General features: G+C 45.6%; 1 protein-coding gene across 1 annotated transcript in view; it reads right to left on the bottom strand.

The window, feature by feature from the left end:
* Window positions 1-10,131, bottom strand: part of LOC136145504 (exocyst complex component 1-like) — a 48,439-nt gene extending 38,308 nt beyond the window's left edge. The window contains 7 exon segments of the mRNA XM_065903813.1: window positions 2,927-3,039; window positions 3,622-3,754; window positions 3,967-4,194; window positions 5,996-6,183; window positions 6,430-6,449; window positions 9,449-9,573; window positions 10,048-10,131. Of these exon segments, the coding sequence (XP_065759885.1) occupies window positions 2,927-3,039; window positions 3,622-3,754; window positions 3,967-4,194; window positions 5,996-6,183; window positions 6,430-6,449; window positions 9,449-9,573; window positions 10,048-10,131 (891 nt within the window).
* Between the last annotated feature and the right edge of the window lie 5,897 nt (window positions 10,132-16,028).

The raw sequence follows: 16,028 nt of genomic DNA, 5'->3' as shown, positions 1-16,028 counted from the left end.
AAAAATTAAGACATTGTTTAAAGTTTCTTATTAGAGATAAATAAATTAGTAATGATGACTGAAAACCTTTTGAAAAGGACTGGCCATTCTAGATGCCTTTAAGAACACCATGATTCATGAGAAGAGGTCAAAATATCAACATTAACAGGAGTTTTGGAAGAAGCTGATTCCAACCCTCATGAATGACTTTGAGGGGTATGACTTCAGTACAGGAAGTAACTATAGATGTGGTAGAAAGCAGAACTAGAATTAGAAGTGGAGTCTAAAGATGTGACTGAACTGTTATAATCTCATTTAACAGATATTTAATGGATGAGAAGTTGCTTCTTACGGATGAACAAAGAAACTGGTCTCTTGAAAGAGAATCTACTCCTGATGAAGATGCTGTGAAGGCTACTGAAATGACAACAAAGGATTTAGACTATAATTAATACATAAACTAAGTTGATAAAACAAGTGGCAGGATTTGAGAAGACTGACTCCAATTTTGGAAGAAGTTCTACTGTGGGTAAAATGCTATCAAACAGCATTGCATGCCACAGAGAAATTGTCTGAGAAAGGAAAAGTTGATCATTACAGCAAACTTCACTCTTGTCTTATTTTTAAAAATTGACATAGCTACCCCAATCTTCAGCAATCACTGCCTTGGTCCTCCAGCACCTTCAACATTGAGGAAAGACCCTCCACCAGCAAAAAGATGATGACTCAGATGGTAGGCTCAGAGGGTGCTTAGCAATTTTTAGCAATGAAGTATTTTTAAAATAAATGTGTACATTCTTCTGTTAGACATAATGCTATTGCACACAATAGGCTACAATACTGTGTAAACATAGCTTTTTTACGCACTGGGAAACCAAAAAATTTGTGTGACTTGCTTTACTGACACATTCACTTCATTGTGGTGTCCCTAAGGTAGCCCCTATACACTGCTGTAGAGTTTTAAGTACATTACCTTTACCACATCCTCACAAGCATCTTGAGGGTAGCAGCCATTTCTTACTCTTACATATGGAGGACAGTGAGTCCTGTCACACAATGTAACACACAAATCAGACACACAATCAAAATTTGATGGTGAACAAAGACATGTAACCCAGTGCGGTAATCGAATCTTCCCCGTGTGTCCCACAACCAGGAACAGAAATCCCCTTGTTTCCCAACTCTTTGCTAGGTGACACGAAGTATTCAATTTAACACACAGAAAATCTCTTTTCTGCACTTGGGACACTGTCTTTCATCTTCTTCAGCACATTCCAGGTTGTTGCAACATTCTGGTTTTTAACATGCATTACTCACATGTAACAATGCATATTAGATTTTCAGAACTGGGATGCATTCATTTTAAACAAAGCCATTAGTTTATAAGGCAAGGAAGCAAAAATCACAAATAATAGCATGTTATAACAAACAATTAAGGGTGGAGAAAGGATTATCATTTAATGACTGGTATTTTCCATACCATTTACAAATGTGGACTATAGCCTGTCAACAGGATAATTTAAAAAAACTAGGGAATTGTGTAAAAATAGATATTATTGAAATAATAGTGTAAGAAAAATGTGCATTAGTATTTCCTATGTGATTCCTAGGTTTACTTTTTTCCTGAAGCTTTTCAAGTCAAGTGGAATGTTAAGAGAGTCTTCCCCTGGTTCCCCCTTGCGCGGTTAGTTAGCTGGTCTTCCTTTACTCCCATGGTACCACCATAACATACACCCTCCCTCAGTCTGTTTGTCGCCCTTCTCTAGATCGTGAGCAATTAGAGCAAAGAATCAGCCTCTCATCTATTCCAATGAAACGTCTGGAATGCATCTTTAATCACTTGGCAAATGACTTCCAAATAAAGGAGTGAGTGAGTGAATGAAAGAATGACAGAAAGAAAGGCAAGCAGAATGAGATTAAATGCCTTTGGATCTAAATAAACTTTCTGTTATGGGACATTAAAAAAACTGCCACAAATATGGTTAACAGGTAGCTCAAATCAGTAAATTATAACTATAAAGATTCTGCTGCTATTAAGCTTAGTAAACCTTACAGGGGAAAAAAAAGAATCGGAGAAGCTGGAGCCAAAGTTGATGTACTCACAGGCACGGAAAGAAAGTAGGACCTGTTATAGAGTTGAAGGAGGGCCTGAGTAAACTAATCAGAAATAAAATAGAGTAAATACAATTGTTTCAGAATACTACAAAGTGAAAACAAAATAAGAACCTGGAATATCAGTCAGCATTTCTTGATGAACAAAATTTCACTCAACTTTTTTTTGGCCCCAAATCCCTATTAAAGAGATCATAAATACACAAAATCTAATTTATGACACCTAATTTATTCAAGAAATATTAAGTCTAATTTATTATTTATTAAAAAAAAAGCACCTTCTAGTCAAATCCCTCTAAGGTATACTTAACAGTAACATTTATATCATTGCCACAACCTTAATTATAACACCCTTTCCACATAGAAATAGAGATAAAGGTTTTCTATAAGATTAAATCAACTAGAATTTACAATTGAGTTAGTCATTTTTCTCATATTTATAAGTATATGGAGCCAATGAAATACTGAAAACATGGAATCAAGTCCCTGTTCTCACTTGAAAATACTGAAAAATAAAACAGGCCAAACATTAAAAACGTAACAAGTTTGGACTTATTTTTAGAAACAAGATTGTCTAAATGGGGTATATGTAACATGCAAGCACAATTATTTAAAACTTAGGGAATTTTGGCTAAAAGGAACTGTCTTCATAGGAGACCACTGAGGCCCCCAAAACATCTATGAGCAAATACATACATATCTAAAAATATTAAAATCAAATAAATATAGAAAGGAACATATTGTGCTCCCAATTAAATACATTAAAATTTTTTTTCTGTGACCATTTCATTTCAAGCTACAGGAACATGCCAGTACTATAATAAGATAAAATTACCTGTCGAACAAAAACATTGTTGAGGTGACTGGCCAGTCTCCGGGCAAAATTCTCTCGCAAATCACTGAAACGCTGCTGCTGCTGCTGCTGAACTGCCAGAAGCACGTCATGGCCTGAAATCGTGACAGCTTATTCAACGGGTTAGAGAGCTCCCGGATGTCTAAGGAGTGCATTTATAACAGAAGCCGTATTTCAGTTCTGAAGAACTCAACCTTTTGCTGGTTTATGCGTGTGTTTATAAAAGAAAGGTAAGGGGGAAAAACAGTGTAACTCAGCGATCCTCACGCTGCGGTCTTGCCTCAGCCTCACCTGGGAACGGTCAGAAACATGGATTCTAAGGCCTCAGAGCGGACCTACTGCTTCTGCGCTGGCCCCTAGCCGTGATCCCGATGCAAGCTCAAGTTTAGGAACCGCTGGTCTAGCAAAGCCTTACGGCATCTACTTTGTGCTAGGTCCTGTGAACAGCGCTGAAGAAAAATGCTGGTGTTAACGTAGAGTCACTGATGGTCAATCAGAAGGTACTGAAATGAACAAGTTCTTCGTGCCAATATAAATTATGTTTGAGAGTAAGTGAAACTTGTTTCAATAGCTAATAATCTAACCCTAAACCACCTGCCTCATGGACTTCTTGTCAAAAGCTTTACACTAAGTCAGAAGCATAGTCCCAGGTTCTTGGGCAGATTTTATGGTCATACCTGGTCGAAGAGCTACATTCACGCACTGCAGCAGGGCATCTGCAGCATTGGTGCAGGCCTCAATGCCCCTGGAAGAAGAAAGATCTCCTTCCTGAAGTGCCTTTATATGACCTTTGGCCAGGTCCATGTGGCTCTGGAAAGTAAATAAACACACCATTTGTCTGTGTACTCTTAGGAAGTTTACAGGTAAGATGCTACGCAATCCTATTACTGGGTGTTTGAAACTTCAGTATTTTTAAATCTTGCTCTCCTAAGGAAACTAGAAAATACTTGCAAATGGGCTTTAGAGATCATTAGTTTTGTTTTTTTTTTTAATTGTTGTTAGTAGTTTATAACCATGCTTACCACAAGAAACTCTATCTCAGACAGGAGTTTTACGTTATTAGTGTTACTGAGATGAATGAGGTGGTTGCTTTCGGAGATCTGATCCATCTGTTCTTTTACACTTTGGAGCATTTCCTCATAACTGCTCAGTTTCAATTCAATCTGATCCACCTCCTTGAGAGCCTCATCCAGTAACTTCATTAGGATGTTGACTTGCTTTTCAGAGGCCATGATAGACTGGATGTTGGCCTACACAGTTAAAAAGAGAAGTAATACTTCATATTCTTCAAATGAAATATCCATAAATCTTTGACAGCAGCGTGACTCAGCAGCAGCGGCAACAAAGGCTGACACACACATCTACACGTCTACTTTAATTGGCTGCTTTGTGTTTACACTCCACTTTTTCACACAGTATTTCAGGGAAGCACACGTCCCCTTATGTGGAGGTTAGGGACCAGATCTCAATACCGCATATTTAGGGCATGCGCCATGATGTATCATCAGCAATGGTGGACTCTCATTAGTGCCGTTAGGTTATACCATCTCTGACGCTGCTTCCAGCTCTATCAACTATAGACATTTTCTATAATCTGCAACATTTATGTAAAATCCTAAACAAAAGCATAATAATCACCTATGCTAATACCTTAGTTAAGAGGGTAGCAGTAGCATGCCAGTCTTTAACAGATACATGGAACTAATTTATAACTGTAGCATGATTTGTACTAATAGGATGTGGAAGAGTCTATTGCCATAAGATAGCTCCTTCTACAATATTCTTTCTTTTCTCTTTCATTTGCAACTACTTTTTTTTCCCAGACAAAGTAGCAACAAACCACCGACCCCTTATTAATATTTTCTAAAGACTCTATTGATTCTCAATTCCCTGAAATATGGAAGCTTTCAAACCCAAAATTAAACTGCAAAGTAATATGATGACTTGAAACACAGAGGCAACATTAACTAGAAAATACAAACCACAAAGCCACATTAAGAAGGCAGATAACATGATATGAGGAAAAAATTTGGATAAAGAGTTAAAATAATATCATTGTATGGGTGATGCTAAAATTTCACATGTTATTTTATATACTATTCATAATAACTCCCATGGAGGTGCAGCCCAACTGTAAAGCAGCAGAGCTCTGACCCACTGAATCTTAAGCAGCAGAGCTGTGACTTGAACTGATCCAGGACAATTTTCACTTCAACATCTTGAAGTCTCTTCTAGGCTTTACTTCCAGAGAGTTCTACAAATTTGTAAGCTTGGGCTATTGGTGTAATCTCTGGACCTCAGTTCAACCTTACAACTTCTGTACCTTTCATGTATAAAATGCCAACACTCTTTTAAGTCTTAAAAACATTCCTTATTCTCAGAGTTTTTCTTAAATTCATACTTTGCCTAACAAAAGGACACCCCCCTCACAAAACACTCTCATTTTAGATTTTTCTCATAAGACAGGTGCTACTTGTAGCTTTTTACTTCCTAAAGATGTACATGTAGGTACAAGCTCAGATATGTGCATACAAATAAACAGCATCTATTCCACAGCAGTTCAGAGGAGTCGTCAAACATCCTTTTGCCCTGGCTCTCCTGTTTTCACTACACTATTTTGCTCTCTTTGGGTAAAGGATTCGCTTCTTTCAGCTCACTCTCTCTCCTTCTAACTTGTACCTATTTTTTTCCCCCCAAACCACAAAAATGTTATTCTCTTGCCTTGAACTATTCTGAAGTGTTCCAGAGGCTGGGGGAATCAACCCCCAGGGTGGTTTCAGGTTGGCTACTTTCTACTTCCATCACTTCATATCAAGAACCTCCCCAAATCCAGAACCTCAGCCAACTGCCTTCACTGGCCTAATAGGAATGGTTCTGTCTCTGGACCAAGAACAGTGAAAGACAGAGGGAGGCAGCTGGTGATGCGCTTCTAGGGAAAGACAGCAACGATCCCACCGTCTAGGCTCAAAGGCAGCGGCAGCAGAATATGAACATCACCAGTCTCCTCAGCTTACCACACATCACTAGCCACACGTTACAAGAAAGGCTGACCCCATCTAACACCTGCAGCTCTCTGGACAACCTTTCTGCAAAGGCCTCGGCGCTAGAAATTGCATATTCACAGCCTTCCATCATTATCTCAATATCCCGCTCTTCTCTTGCATTTAACTCTTGGCATTCATCCACTGCCTCTTCCTCACCTCCTGTCACACTCTGATTTTCTCCACTTGGAACAGATTCTTAAAAGAGGGTAAAAATTAAAAATAAAGTAGTAAAAAACTAGGAAGGACAACAGCATTGTACTTACAGGTAAGGTCAGTTATAAGCACAGGTCACATTTAGAGGCTGAAAAATAGGAAAAAAATGATTCAAAATATATGAAAAAAAACTTATTTTATGAAGAACCGCATATGTTAACATGTCTATTATAACAAAAGCATGCAGTCTAATTTATTGACTTGTGTTAAAACAGGCCTTAGTCACACTTTCCCAAAACATAATTAAACTATAAAACAAATATACAACCGGAAACGAAACACGTGTACAAGCCTAACCTTTTTTTTTCTCTACCTGAGATAACTGTTGCTCTAATACAATAATGCTTATAATTCAGGACACATGAGGAACAATTTGCTTTCCTTTTTTTTCCAGGTAACACCTTCTTCTGTTATTTTTGTTCTTTCTATCTTTGTTATGTTTTGTGTTTTCCTCCAAATAACTTTCAATTGAAATTTTAAAAATGCATCTACAATTCATAATTTATTTTGGGCAATGAAAATATTAACTGAACTTTCCATTGCTCTCTGTAAAAATTTTTCACATGTGTTTATAAAATTTCTAAGGATCAGCTAATAGAAACTTTCTCTCAATATCTGTATAGTAAGAACAACATCATGGCTGTGTAAAACTACAAAAATTTCAGCTGTCTTCCTGCTTCAAAACAAAAGACCAGGAGGTCAGAACTGAGATGCTTTCTAGATAAATGTTTCAGTTCACTTTCTGGAAAGAACAGACTCAGCATATGGGATTTTACATAAATCTTGAGATCGAGAGATAAAATGAAAAAAATAATTTTACCCTTAAATAAACCTCGAAACAAAGTTACTGATTTTCAACAATTCACAGGACACGCTTTAAAACACAAATTCCAAGTGTTTTAGATATTCATTATTTTGTATGAAAATGAGAATCTACATTCAGCATGACTTGACATATGTTAACTTGTCCTTGAACAAAACACACCTAATTCAAAGTAACAAATGATTTACTCTTAAGAATGCTAATTAGCCAGCTTTAGATAACATGCCAGAAAAAAAAAGAGGGGCTAAAACTTTCGGCACAGGCAATTACAGACTGCAGTACACAAATGCAAGTCCCTTAGGGCGGCGTCTCCCAGCTCTCAGCCCTTTCCAAGTCACTCTGGAAATGTTAAAAGTGTTTTGTGTGCAGCTTTTTAGCCACTAGGGGGCAGGGGATGCCCAGTTCATTCTGCACAGCTCCTTACACAAGTAAACATTTAAAATAAACAAATATTTTAAATGATCATAATTGTTTCAGAAGGCATCTTCTCACATAAGCAAGGTCATGAATCACTGTCAAGTAAAACTGAAGTAGCACCAAATCAATAACAAGAAACATTTTTATGGACTTTGAAACTTTAGAAAGCATTTGTATGTTCATTATCTAATGTAATCCTCAAATAAATTCCATGAAATAGTTATTATTTTCCCATTAGAAATTACCACATACTATGTCCTTAGTGACTGCCCAAGAAAAGCTGAAATCTTGAGTGTTACACCTATTAATGCCAAGGTCCCCGCCCCACCCCATGGGAATGCTGGATGCTAAAACTGACAGGGATTTTCAGCTCAAGATGGCAGACTAGGACACATTTACTTTCTGTTCCTTCTGAAACCATACTTAAATAAAAGTGTAGAAATACCAAAATTAATAAGCCAGTAAAAGCCAAGAGGTTGTGGAAGTCACCAACTACAGAAAGATTTGAACATATTTCGAGAAGGCAAAAAATGAAACCGAGTGATGAATAAAATAACTAAGGAAAGACTGTCCTAAGGAGGGTCTGCACAAAGCCAGTTAGCTTTCAGTGAGTTCTGGTTATAGCAAAGGGCAAGGAAAGAAGAGGAGCTGAAAAACAAGGAAATTAAAGTTATTTTAGGGAAAAAAGTTACTTGTATGAGCTCCAGAGACCACTCAGCCTGCTGCCATATCAATCCATGGATTACAATGGATTGTTGGTAAGCAAGACAAGAAAATAAGGAAGAAACAAAAATGAAGAGATTGTTCCTTACTGAACTCTTCTCAAATGAGATCAAGGAATTATGGTTAAATGCCACAGCTGTAAATCATTTCTGCTCCTAGAGAGGTCAGATAGGGCTTATGATATTTCTCGCTTTTTTCAGACATAATTTAGGTCTGAGAAAAACCTTTTGTGTCCTCCAATCTCAAATCTTCTTGGGGATGGAAGTCCAAATTTACTCTGACATACTATAAAAAGAATCTCAAGAGCAGAGGGCAAACTAATTTATAATATATGAATTATGTCCAGTGTTATTTTAAATAGATTTTAAACTAAAATATATAAATAAAGTTTCACTGATCAATACAATTCTGGGTTCTGAAACCTCTACATGTCACATGCCTGCTGTGTAACACACAATGTCAGCCCAGGAGAAAGAAAACACTCCAATGAAGTAAGCCAAAGAAACAAGATTCAAACTCGATAAAGCCATGTTAGACTAGGAGTTTTCAGTCCTATCCTATTCTTTTGAAGCTTCTACCTTGTGAATAATAACATGTCTCCCTTGTCCTAGACACCCAAGAGTGTGACTTCTCTCCTGGGCATAAGAATCTTTAGAATTATATATGGTAGTAAAGAGTGGACCCAGCTGACATGCTCACAGTGACCAAACTGTACTGACTGACTGAAGCTGACACAGGGCTCCACTATGAAGCTGCAATAAGTGATGTGTTTGCTTTCTCAACATGAATGAGCTGCCTTACTGAACACACTCCAGGAAGGCCACAGAAACAGGCTTCTAATCCATACAGAATAATGCACTGGTAAATTTCTTTCAGGAAAGCCCATGATTTATCTAGACTATCATCTTTACATATCTGGATCCTTCAAACTATACCAAAGGGAAAACCTCCGCTGGTGCTATGCTGACAACTGGTGGTCCTTAACCTGCCTCTTCTGAGATCAGAACCCAACGCAGCAGGTGATCAATTCATGAATTGAGCAAAAGAAAACCTACAGGGTAGGATATAGACTCATTATAGGTATGACACTTAGGGCTAAGTGCCATAAGGAGGACAAGAAAAGAACAGTAACACGTGAAGCATGTATGGCGGGGAGGCACCACAGCCCAGAGCAGGTTTGGGTCACATCCTGGCTAAGCCATTACCATCTGCACACCCTGAAGAACAGTCTAAGATTTAACTGTTGTACCAAATTTCTAAAAAGAAGTGAAGAAAGAGGCTTACCCGCCAGAAAAGGACGTGGTGGGGTGCAGCACCTGGCCAGGTGAGGGCTCTGCATTCCGGCTGGTGATGATGGCAGAGGAGCCGCGGCGGAGAAGCTGCTCCTGGCTCCTGGCCTCGCAGAGAAGCTGGAGAGGTCCCCACAGGTGCTGGACCACCCCCGGGAGGGTGGGTGGCTCCTGCAGTCAGCTTTGCACAGGTCTCTGAGACCCAGGCAGGGAAGGGCCGGCAGATACACACGCAGGCACCAAGGGGGCTGCATGATGAGGAGCTAGATGGGATGAGCTCTGGAGAAGGAGGCCCCCACGGTCCTGAAGAGTCTCTGCACGGTGGCCCATCTGGTGCCAAACACCTGCCACCCACAGTGGGAGGTCTCAGCGGCTAGAGAGCCCGGGAGGGGTCGTGCACTGGGGCCCGCCCTTTGCCCCGGAATTTGCAGTTTCTCTGTGACACGTATACCATGGACGCGTCACAATTGCCAGGCTGAGTCCTCCTCTCTCCAGGGCGTGTTTGACCGCGAGAGGAGTAAGAAGCTAGGGAGACGCTCTCGCAGTTTCACATTCTATTCTCGGGTTATTTGGCGCACAATACGGGCAATTTACTGTGTAAACTTCTTTCTGTGCTCCGCCGCCGGCGCCCGCTGGGCCGGCGCTCGCTGGTTTTGCGCCCTCGGGGTGCCACCACATCTGGCCGGGGTCACCCCGCCGCCCCAGCTCCTGCTTTACAACCTGGTCGCAGGCTGCTCAACCAGGATCCAGTGCCCTCATCGTCCGGGTTTTACAGCATGCCGAAAAGGTGGTACCCAATCCAGCAGGCTGGGTACTCCCGTGTGGGCGGGCTACCCCTGGCGAACTTGAGGGAGCGGCCGAAGCAGCAGCCCGTCCTGTCCACTCGTAATTCCATGATGTTCGGACCTTCGAGAACCGTCAGAATTCCTCCACCGGGGCGCAAAATTACTCTCCTGCGTTCACTCCCTGAGCTACCTGTTCAGGTAGCCAAGGCTGGGAAGCCGGTACCAACCAGTCACCGCCCACTTCCTCGCGCAAAGGAGAGTAAGGCCATGGTCCAGGAAGATCAAAGGGAAGGCGTGACAGAGGAGGAAGGTCACACAGAGGCCGAAGGAGAGGACAACGGAAAGATGAGTCCGGACCGCAGCGGGGCTATGACAATGACACCTAGGCCCCAGGAGACCGGCGGGCTCCTCCCGCCCCTCCACTGCCCTCCCGAGCCTCCAAACCTCCTTCCGGGGCACCCAGGAGGCAACTTCAGTGAGAAAGCCCAGGTGTCTCGGACGAAGCCTTCCTCCCAAAGCCCCGCCATCTGCTCAGACGGCACTGCTGGAGACGGCCGGCCTCCCTCGCAGCCTGGCCCCCTGGCCACGGTGCTCTCTGCCCCAAGTCCGCGCTGCAGCCTGCTGCCCGAGAGGCCAGGAGAAGTGGTGCTGGGTGAAGACCACCAACCCGGCTGCCCAGAGTCACCGATGTCCGGGAAGGCGCTGCAGCGTGAGCCACCTTCAGACACCCCGCGGAGAAGCTCTTCTCCCCTGGGAGCCGCCGGCAGTGGGCGCCCCCGCAAGAGGACGATGCCCCCGCCGCTTTTTCTGCCACTGCCGCCCCCGCTGCCGCCACTGCCGCCCCCGCTGCCGCTGCTCTGGGGTCGCAGTGACCTTCCCCCGCCTCTGAAGCTTCCAGCCATGACTCGCGCCAAAACCCGGGGCACCCTGAAACAAAACAGGGACCGTCAGAGGAACAGAATCCTGAGGGATGCAAGGAAGGCCATGCGACGCCGCAGCGCCGCCCCGCCTGCCCCAGGGACCACAGGCTCCCTGCCTCCGGTCAGTCACACGTTGCAGGTCCCTCCTACCACCACCAACTTGGCCGACCTGTCCTCCAGATTCCCCAATCTGGCTGGCCTTCCACCTTGCCTGACACCTTAAATGGATCAGGTGGCAAGACACACAGCCCCCGTGGACTCTCATTCTGCTAGTCCTGCAGATGCTCTGCCTCCAGTTTCCAATCCCACTGTGGGAACTGCCCTCAAGGAGGATGCGGGCACTGCGTGTGCAGTCAGAGCAACACCACCTTCTATTTCTGACCTCTCCACACCCCTGAGCACCCCAACCCTCCCCTTCCAGCCACCCTCCGACAAAAATGAATCCCCAACACCCATGTGTGTAGATTCTCCCCCTCCCTCATACTTACTCACCCCTCTTCCAGACCGCCCCATCGCTCCCCCTGCTACAACTTCTACTGGAGTCCCTTTTACCACCACAGTCACAGCATCTCCAAGTGTAACCTTCCTGTCTCCTTCAGATCAGGACGTCACTGACATGGACACTACTCCCCCGGCTCATGCTGTAACCTTTCAGTCTCCCCCAGGTATTGGGGTGGAGCAGACACGCACTGCAGGGAGACCAGACACCACCAGCGCCATTTGTGCCGACGGTCTCCTGCCCTGCTTCAATCTTTAACTATGCCTTTCACTCCCAAACCAACCCTCACCCTACATTTGCAGCCACTGATGCGCAGCAGAGAGCCTCTGTTTTTCCCAAGCCCCCACCTGGGGGTCAGGCTGTCGTCTTCCGCGGGCCCCCACCCGGAGGTCAGGCTGCCGCCATTCCCGAGCCCTCATCTGGGGCTCCGGCTGCCGCCTTCCCTGGGCCCCCACATGGTTATCAGGCTGCCGCCTTTCCCAGGCCCTCATCTGGGGCTCCGGCTGGCGCCTTCCCCGGGCCACCACCTGGGTATCAGGCTGCCGCCATTCCCGGGCCCTCATCTGGGGCTCCGGCTGCCGCCTTCCCTGGGCCCCCACATGGTTATCAGGCTGCCGCCTTTCCCAGGCCCTCATCTGGGGCTCCGGCTGGCGCCTTCCCCGGGCCACCACCTGGGTATCAGGCTGCCGCCTTTCCCGGGCCCTCATCTGGGGCTCCGACTGCCATCTTCCCCGGGCCCCCACCTGGGGGTCAGGCTGTCGTCTTCCGCGGGCCCACACCCGGAGGTCAGGCTGCCGCCTTTCCCGGGACCCCACCTGGGAGTCAGGCTGTCGTCTTCCCCGGGCCCCCACCTGGGGGTCAGGCTGCCGCCTTTCCCGGGCCCCCACCTGGGGCTCCGGCTGCCGCCTTCCCCGGGCCCCCACCTGGGGGTCAGGCTGCTACCTTTCCCGGGCCCTCATCTGGGGCTCCGGCTGGCGCCTTCCCCGGGCCCCCACCTGGGACTCTGGTTAATGTCTCCCTTGGAACCCCATCTACGGCCTTGGGTCCTGTCTTCCCCGGCCCCACTGTGTAGGACTCCAGCCAGTGTCTTCCCCATCCCTCCATCTAGGGTTCTGCCCACTCTCTCCCCTAGCCCCCCATCTACAGCTTTTGGTCCTGTCTTCCCTGGCCCCCTCTCTAGGGCTTTGGCTCTTTCCCTCAGTCCCCAAATTATGGCTTTAGGTCCTGCCTCCCCCAGCCCCCCATCTATTGCTTCAGCTCCTGTTTTCCCCAAACCCCCATCTATGGCTTCGGCTCCTGCCTCCCCCAGCCCCCCACCTATGGCTTCGGCAGTTATCTATGCTTCAGCAGTCAGCATCTCTACAGATGTCAAACCAGTCTTTGACATCAAAGCTATGGATGCACCTCCTCCTCAGACTTTACTTTCTAGTCTACCTCTGACTCCAAGGACAACCACTACTCATACCACATGGCTCTTCCTGGTTCTGAGAACACAGCACCCAGTGGCAGCGATGCCTGGACCCGAGCCTCGACTTATTTACCTGTGGATGTGGTCAACAGAGGTACCCATGTTTCAAGTGAAGCTTGAAACCCAGAACTCACCATTGAACCCACATCTGGGGCCAACAACAGGAAGAAGCCTAACAAGTCTATTCCACTGGGAAACCCATTAGCCCTAGCACAAGATGAAAAGCTAACCTCTTCTGCAGTCCAGCCACCCAGAGGAAGGATAATGGATTCGGGTTTACCAGATCCCCTGTCTTCCACCACCACCATCAACATGCAGCCGCCCTCTGTCTACAGCTCAGGTATTTTCCCCAGGGATGTATCTGCTACTTCTGGTTTTGGAATGGATACCACAGTGCCCAGTCCTGGAGACAGTAGCTTGTTGTCTTGCTAGTACCACATGAGGCCCACTGTTGATGGGGCTGCAGCCTCTATGGCTGGTGGGAGTTTTGGGTTGGTGTGAATGCCCTAGGCCTCACTTATTCAGAAGCATCTGGCCCACCTTACTTTTGCACAGAACTGTGTGGGACACCCAGCACCACCTGTGTTCCTACTGTGGCCAGATCACCTTGGGCTCATCTCATTGCAGCTGGCTGCTGCAGTAGGAACAGCAAGCCCCCATCCCAGCATCCGGGCACGTATCTGGTTCCAACTTGAATCCAAACGCCTGGGGTCTCCTTCAGCCAAGTCCAGGTGGTAGAGTCACGGCAGGGGAAACCACCATCCTTATGGTTAGAGGTCGGGGTGTTACCACTTCCCATCACTGCACCCAGGACCCACATGAGTGTAGACAATCTACAGTTACAAATCCCATCACCATGAAGAAGAAATTTGTGTCAAGGGACAAGTCAATTTCAACTTTTCACTAGAACAACACTGCATCCATTGGATTTGCAACTGTGAGACCCACCCCTGGCTTGAAACCCACTAGAAGTTCCACCTGACTTCCAAACACAAGGGGTCCACCTGTCCAAGATCCAAGTGGTGGTGGTATAGGAGGGAACATCATCATTCCCAGGAATGGAGGACCTGGTAGCCACACTTCCCATCAGTACAACTGGGACCCACCTGGCCAATACACCATGGGTGAACACATGGAAGGAGCCACATCTCATCTCGGATGGGAGGCCCCAGTGTCAGCACCTGCCACTGGGCTCGGAACTCATATATGCAAAGCACAGAGCGGGTGACGGGGGCCAGCACCTCACCCGCTGTGACTGGGTACACTTCTGCTGTCCCATTCACACAAAGCACCCAGGCCTCCCCAGCCCAAACCCACGTAGTACGATGGGGGATAGCACCATATATATTTAGAGAGGAATGTCTGCACTCAGAACTCCTGGGACCCCAACTCAGGGCACCCCTCTGACTTTGGAGGAGCACGATGTTGCCTTTAGCAGCAATGAGCCAAAGGACCACACGCTCAGCGATATGCACGAGTAGGTGTGTGTTGTATGTGCATGGGTGAGGAAGGTGGGTGTGTGTGTCGTGCAGGCTGAGAAGTATCTGAGCCCAGTTCAGAACTACATACCAGAATTGAGAAGTTCCATGTGGAGGATGGAAAGTAATCTGCATGTATCATCCACTATGCCATCCCTGGTTTGACTGTAAACTTGGCCGACCCAAACTTCTGGATATTTTCCCTACACTTGGAACTGGCAAGTTCTACAGCTGTCTTTAGCTGCTTCCTCTCCCCCTACCCATTTGCCTCAATGGACACTTATCTTTCCCAGCTTTATGGACAAATATGTATATAGGTAATTTATATATAAGTAAAAACTTATTCCTGTTAATCTACTACTGTTTGTGTGTCTTTACCCATTGATATATATGAGTCATGATGTGTTGAGGCAGACTTAAGGTTGCAAAATTTTCTGGGTCCCAGTGACTGGGTTGTGGAGCTAGGCATACATTATGACCATGTGTGCTGACTTCTGAAATCTGCTTTGAGTGTAAGGAGTGACAGTCCAGGAAGAACTAAGGTCCAGAGGAGGCAGAGACAGGGCAGCTCATCCTTACTTCTCTATGTCTCTCTCTCTCCCCCTGCACCACTCGAACCACACCAGAGGCCAGACAATCCCTGATTTGTGAAGAGGAAACACACTTGATGGTTTTCGTTTTTGAAAACGTTTAAATGTCTCTTTTGTGCATCTTTTGATCCAATTGAAACTTAGGCCAGTCATCTCTGTATGTTCCCACTTCACCCAGAGAGGATGGACTTTGTATCCAGGTTCATGTGTCTGGAGAAACAAAGGAAGAGTCCATGCCTGCTCTGTAATTGTTGAAAATTTAAGTTTACTTCAAGTTGATCATACTGCTTAAAGTATCAGAAAAGATTCTCTTCAATAACTGGCTTGGCTCTGAGATAGGCTGCTAAAATACCAAACATAAGAGGTATAACTGTGTCCAGTTCTTGCAGACCCTAGAGTTTTGCTGGGCCTCCAGGAGGTTGAATAAAGGCAAAACTCCTGACTCTCTGTAGCCTATCCTGTAGTCAGACGGTAGAACAGAAATCAGTGTAAATTATCTGACAAGCTGGTGGTGTGGTTTAGTTGCTAAGTTGTGTCAGACTCTTTGCAACCCCAGGGACTGTAGCCCACCTGTAGGCTCCTCTGTCCACAGGATTTTCCAGGCAAGGATACTGGAGTGGGTTGCCATTTCCTTCTCCAGGGGGTCTTCCTGACCCAGAGATCGGGCCAGGTCTCCTGCATTACAGGTGGATTCTTTACTGACTGAGCCTCCAGGGAAGCCTAGTAACAAACGCAACAGAGATTGAGCAGTGTATGGGCAGAGAAACAAGGTGTTCCAGTTAAACAGTAGAACAGGATAAGTCTTACTGGGAAGGTGGAGTTTGAACAGTGTAGC

Source organism: Muntiacus reevesi, chromosome 13 (genome assembly GCF_963930625.1).
Source record: "Muntiacus reevesi chromosome 13, mMunRee1.1, whole genome shotgun sequence".
NCBI classification, from domain to species: Eukaryota; Metazoa; Chordata; class Mammalia; order Artiodactyla; family Cervidae; genus Muntiacus; species Muntiacus reevesi.
Note: the sequence above shows the minus strand (reverse complement) of the source record. Positions and strands in the feature narration are given on the sequence as shown.